This window comes from Sinocyclocheilus anshuiensis, unplaced genomic scaffold (assembly GCF_001515605.1).
Source record: "Sinocyclocheilus anshuiensis isolate Anshui unplaced genomic scaffold, SAMN03320099.WGS_v1.1 scaffold188, whole genome shotgun sequence".
Classification (NCBI taxonomy): domain Eukaryota; kingdom Metazoa; phylum Chordata; class Actinopteri; order Cypriniformes; family Cyprinidae; genus Sinocyclocheilus; species Sinocyclocheilus anshuiensis.
Window position 1 is genome coordinate 364316 of NW_015555768.1, and position 6013 is coordinate 370328.

Sequence of the window (6013 nt, forward strand, 5' to 3'; positions counted from 1 at the left end):
AAAAATTAACATTCTGTCATTTACTCTCACTCATGTCGTTCCAAACCTAAATGACTTACTTTCATTTTTGCTAAACAAAAAAAAATAATATAGAAGTCATTTTTGGGTGAACTATTTCTTTAAGACAAACTAACCACTGAAACATAATTGGAAACTCCATTAAGTCTCCCGAGCTACCTCTGAGTAATAAAATGATCCTCTGGGTGGTGTGACATATGAGTGTCCTGGTGTTGGAATGAAAGACTGCAAACATTGAGATGGTTAAGCGTGCGGCGGATCACATTTCCTTTTGCGTATGTGTGTGTAAAATTACACCTACATCACACACACACACACACACCAGCAAAGACACTGAGAACAACAACGGTGTGGATATAAATAAGGGTGCCATTATTATAAATGTCATTCACTCTCCAGTAGGCAATGAAAAGATGTCCAAAAAGATTTATAATCCCTCAGGCTATGTGCTGAAGCACGTATGTTTTTGAGTTTCCACAGTTCAGGGTAAAATGTGACCATTGTTTGTTCGTTAAGACTCTTTACCTTAGATGACTTGCCCTATTAAAGCAGTGTTTTTTGAGAAAATGTTCATTAGTGATGTTTATTTAATGTTTTGTTTGTTTGTTTGTTTAATCAGGGATAATCATCATAAAGTTTTTTTATTTTTATTTCAGTCCTCATACACAATTTCACAATAATGATACATTATTTTACATAATAATTGAAAAAATGTAGCCTGAAGCCTTATTTTACTTACCCTTTTCTTTTTTATAAGAAGCGTCAATTCCACTACTAAATTCTAAATTTAACCTAAACTAAAAGATACAAAAACAAAACAGTTACTTAAAGGAATGAAAGTTTGCTGAAAATGTACTCACCCTCAGGCCATCTAAGCTGTGAATGAGTTTGTTTCTTCATTGAGAGTTCAAACTGCTTAAAAAACCTCACAATGATCCACATGACTCCAGTCCATCAGTTAACATCTTGTGAGTGAAAAGCTGCGTGTTTTTAAGAAACAAATCGATTAAGACATTTTAACTTTAAACCATCACTTCTGGCCAAATACAAGTTCATAATCCATAATGACACTTTCTCATGTAATGCAATATGCTAAACAGTCATTAAAACACAGAAAATCAATGTCAATCTCTAAACATGATGAAATGACAACACTAACAGTAACTAGTACCGCAATTCATTTATCATTTGCTGTTACTGCAAGAGCTCAGGCTTGAGCATGGATGGGTTTAACATTTTTAATGTTTATGCATTTTAAAGTTTGGTCTGTTACTGGTTTATGCTGGTCCTTAGCTGGTCATTTGCTGGTCCTAAACTGGTCTGAGCAGCTTAAGACCAGCACATGACCAGCATAAACCAGCAAAGGACCAGCTCAAACCAGCAAAGGACCAGCTCAAACCAGCAAAGTACCAGCTCAAACCAGCATCCCAGCTTCAAAACATACCTAACCAGCATATGCTGGTTTTTTCAACAGGGGTGATCGCATCTTTATAACTATTTTGTCAAACAAGGCCTTAACCAGGCATAACATCATACAGCAACAAGTGACAAAAGTGCTCTATTCCAGGTTCATTTTTTTTTGAATGGAATATAAAGTTAGTTGAAATTAGATTTATTGTATCCAAACAAACACAACAAGTGACCAGTGACAGGTCATTACAGCAGCTTATATATTTTTTCAGTAAGCACACAGTTTAAGTCACAAGTACTTACCAGTGTTGTTATTATCAACTAAAACTAAAACAATTCAAAATCATTTTCATTAACTGAAATAAGCTGAAATAAAATATAAATATTAGATGAAAAACAAAACAAAAAAAATTTAAAATGAGAAATAATTAATAAATTAATAAAAAATGAATAAATAAAATAATAAGTACTAAAATTACTAAAAATGACAGAAATATATTTCAGCTAAATAGAATTTTTTTTTAAAAAGTAATAAAAATAACCAAAGCACATAACAAAATTACTCAAATTAAACTGAAAACTGAAAAAACTGAAAAAGTAAACTAACTGTAATAGATCAATTTAAGTTGAAGTACTAAAATGGGTACAAATTCAATATAAATTAATTATTTATAATTAAATAAATAATTTATTATTATTATAAATTCTATCAAAACAAACTAAAAATGACAAATGCACTAAACCTAAAATGAAAATGAAAACTGAAAATATAAAAATATGTAAACTAACTGAAATCAATAAGTTTAAGTTGAAGCACCAAAATTACAAAAACGTATAAATAAAGGCTAAAAAAGAGAAAAACAAATAAAAAGTAATAAAAACTACCAAAGCACTTAAACTAAAATTAAAAAGAAAACCGAAAATATACAAATGATAGAAAGTATTAATAAATACTACAGTGGTACGTAAATAATTCTCAAATAGCACTGGTACTTCTTGAATCAGTTCCATCGCATGTGTGTTTTTTCTGCCATCAGTTTGTAGAAGTGGAGGGTCAGATCACCTCTCTGGTGGACCTGTACCCATCCCTCCTAAGGAAGGGATACCGGAGAGAAATCTTCATCGCTGTGATCTGCGTCATCAGTTACCTGCTGGGACTCACCATGGTCACTAAAGTAAGAGAGGGCGAGACAGAGGAGTGTGTTGTATTTATTCGGGGTGTTTGAATGCTGAATGTATGTCTGTCTCTCTCAGGGTGGCATGTACGTCTTCCAGCTGTTTGACTACTACGCCGCCAGCGGTGTGTGCCTTCTCTGGGTTGCATTCTTTGAATGTGTTGCAGTAGCCTGGGTTTACGGTAAGTGTTCACTAGTGCTCGACTTTTCTACTCCACCTCTATAATAAACTTATACAAAATCAGTCAATCATATTTTAATTCATTTGGTATTATATAAATAGATCATTTCTAGTTTTAAAGGATATTTTATAATAACTGAAGGCTTTTTATTTTAATTTAATTTAGTTTTTATTTATTTTTTATTGTAATTTTATTGAACTTTTTCTTCATTTTTCTCTTAATTATTTAAGAAAAACGTTAATTCAGACTTTAATACATGTATTTAAAAAAACTGTTAAAATCAGTGAATTTCTACTTTTTTAAGGAAATAAATATTTCGATCATATAATTCATTTGTATACTGATTTTTCAAAAAAAAACAATTTTTGAGGATTTTAATTCCTAATATATACACATTTTAAAATGTTTAAAGTTCAAAAATGTCCATTATATACACTACCATTCAAAAGTTTGGGGTCAATATGATTTTTTTTAAAGAAACTGATCATTTTATGCAGTAAGGATGCCATAAATGTATCAAAAATGACAGTAAAGACATTTATAATGTTACAAAAGATGTCTATTTCAAATAAATGCTCTTGGTGGAAATTAAATTGAAGTTTAATTTTCAATTGTAATAATATTTCACAATATTACTCTTTTAACTTTATTTTTGATCAAATAAGTGACTTTCAAAAGCATTAAAAAAATCTTACTGCCCCCAAATTTTTGAATGCTGGTGTATTAATATACATATGAACCTAAAATCATCATGTTGATACATAAAAGAGCTCATGGATGTTGTGCATCACATGGCCAGATACACAAATCATCAGAAAAATCACTGAGGTTTCAAGGTATTTGAGTGTGAATGTGACCATAAAAGAGTCATGTGATGAAACTACGGTGGCCGAGAAGTGCTAAACAAATCACAATTCTGAAAACAAAATAACAAATTACAAATGCAAATGCAAGCCTAAAAAACAAAATAACAATTCAGAAAGCACAACAACAATTCAGAAAACATTATAACAAGTCAGAAAACACAATGACAAATTCGAAAACAAAATAACAAGTCAGAAAACACAACGACAAATCAGAAAACAAATGAACAAGTCAGAAAACACAACGACAAATCAGATTATTGAAAATAAATGCCTTTACGATGTGATACGAGATTTGAAAAGGGAGGGAAAAAAAGTTTGGCAAAAGGTGGGATCGAACCCAGGTCGATCGCGTCAAAAAGCCAATGACAAGCGCTTACCCATCTGCGCCACTGGAACTGGTGTTTTACAGCCACTTTTAACTAAATGTAAATAGACACCTCGTATTTTTTATTCCATAGTAAGGGCAATTCATACAATACATTTAAACTGAGCTACTTTAATACCATCTCCGAACTTTCTACCACGACTCTGCTGTTCTTCGGCTGGTTCGTCCCTGTATACGTTGATTGACAGATGTCTCGTCCAGTCAGCGGTGAGTAATCCCAAACCAATGGTGCTGTCTCAAACTATACCTATCTCTTCCGGTTTGTCTGATTTGTCGTTGTGTTTTCTGACTTGTTAATTTGTTTTCGGATTTGTCGTTGTGTTTTCTGATTGTTATAATGTTTTCTGAATTGTTGTTGTGTTTTCTGAATTGTTATTTTGTTTTTTAGACTTGCATTTGTGTTTGTAATTTGTTATTTTGTTTTCAGAATTGTGATTTGTTTTGCACTTCTCGGCCACTGTATGAAACACTGTAAACAGTCATAAACACACACTATATGCACTATTATTAAACGGGTGTCTCTTCAAAAACTGTGGTCACTTGTGTTTACAGCATAAATCCTGAGCTCATTTGTAGCATCATGCCTCTTATGATCTTTGCATTAAGCTCATTAATGTTGCTCAATCAACAGTCTAAGAATGTCTGCGGAGATTAATCTTATATAATCTTATTTAGTCTTATATAATCACATCAGTCCTCGGGGCTTACTTCAGATCTCTATTTTTCATCCCGAGTGGCCCCACATGAAATCTGCATACTTTTCCTCATGTTTTCAGTGTTGATGGTTCGGAAAAACCCAACAAAAAAAGAAGGATCACAGCACAAATCTTGACTGCATGTGTGCGTTTGCAGGGGCTGATAATTTCTACGATGCTATAGAGGACATGATCGGCTACAGACCCAACAGCTGGATGAAATGGAGCTGGATGCTGATCACACCCGTCCTTTGTGTTGTACGTGTGCAAACACAATTCATGCTTGAGAAATATGGCCAGCAGCAATGGTTTGTGATTATTCCCATCTTTCCATTTCAGGGTTGTTTTGTCTTTTCATTGGTGAAATACAAGCCGCTCACCTATAACAAGTTTTACGAGTATCCTGATTGGTCCATTGGATTGGGTTGGGCTCTTGCGCTGGCTTCTATGATTTGCATCCCAATGATGGTCGTCATCAAAATCATCCAATCAGACGGCTCCCTGATAGAGGTGAGAAATTCATGAACTGCACGTAAAATACGTCAAACATACAAATTGGCATTTTGATCATATATTTTTTTTATTAGAAAAGTACAATATATCTGACATTAGGATGATTCTTAAGTTAGAGCAAAACTTGTCTAGACATTCTACATATAAAGAAGTATTTTATAGAAAAACAGTCATTTTAGATTTAAAGGATTATTATAATAATTTAAGGCTTTTTATTTTCATTTATTTTCATTTTCATTTTAACTTAAAAAAAAGTTAATTTAGACTTTTTTTTTTTACTTCCCCTCAATAGTAAATGTAAAAACAACTGTTAAAATCTGTGAATTCTAATTTTTTTTCTAAAATCATAAAAAAAAGAAGAAAAAAAAAAAGCAATCTATATGATTGACAAAATCTATTTTGTCAATCATATTTTAATTAATTTGGTATTGTATACACAGATAATTCTTAGAAAAACAGTAATTCTTGTTTTAAAGGTTTTTATTGTTTTATTCAATTTTAAAATTTTCTCTTATTTTTTTTTATAAAAAAGCGAATTCAGAATTATCTAAGCCCCCTCGATAATAAATGTGTAAAAAATGTTGAAGTCAGGGAATTTCTACTTTTTCATGAAAAGAAATTTGTCAATCATATATAAAAATTTTTGCTATTATATAAATAATATATGTATTGTATTGTATAAATAATTTAAAGAGGCATTCTAGTTTTAAAAGATACACATACACACATACACATATATATATATATATATTATTATTATTATTATTAT

At 31.5% G+C, this 6013-nt stretch overlaps 1 protein-coding gene across 1 annotated transcript in view; it reads left to right on the forward strand.

Moving 5' to 3' along the window:
• Positions 1-6013, forward strand: part of LOC107674322 (sodium- and chloride-dependent taurine transporter-like) — a 25217-nt gene that overhangs the window by 16815 nt on the left and 2389 nt on the right. The window contains exons 10-14 of the mRNA XM_016468262.1: positions 1684-1699; positions 2413-2603; positions 2683-2785; positions 4889-4989; positions 5071-5241. Coding sequence (XP_016323748.1) covers positions 1684-1699; positions 2413-2603; positions 2683-2785; positions 4889-4989; positions 5071-5241 — 582 coding nt within the window. The remainder of the gene's footprint in view (positions 1-1683; positions 1700-2412; positions 2604-2682; positions 2786-4888; positions 4990-5070; positions 5242-6013) is intronic.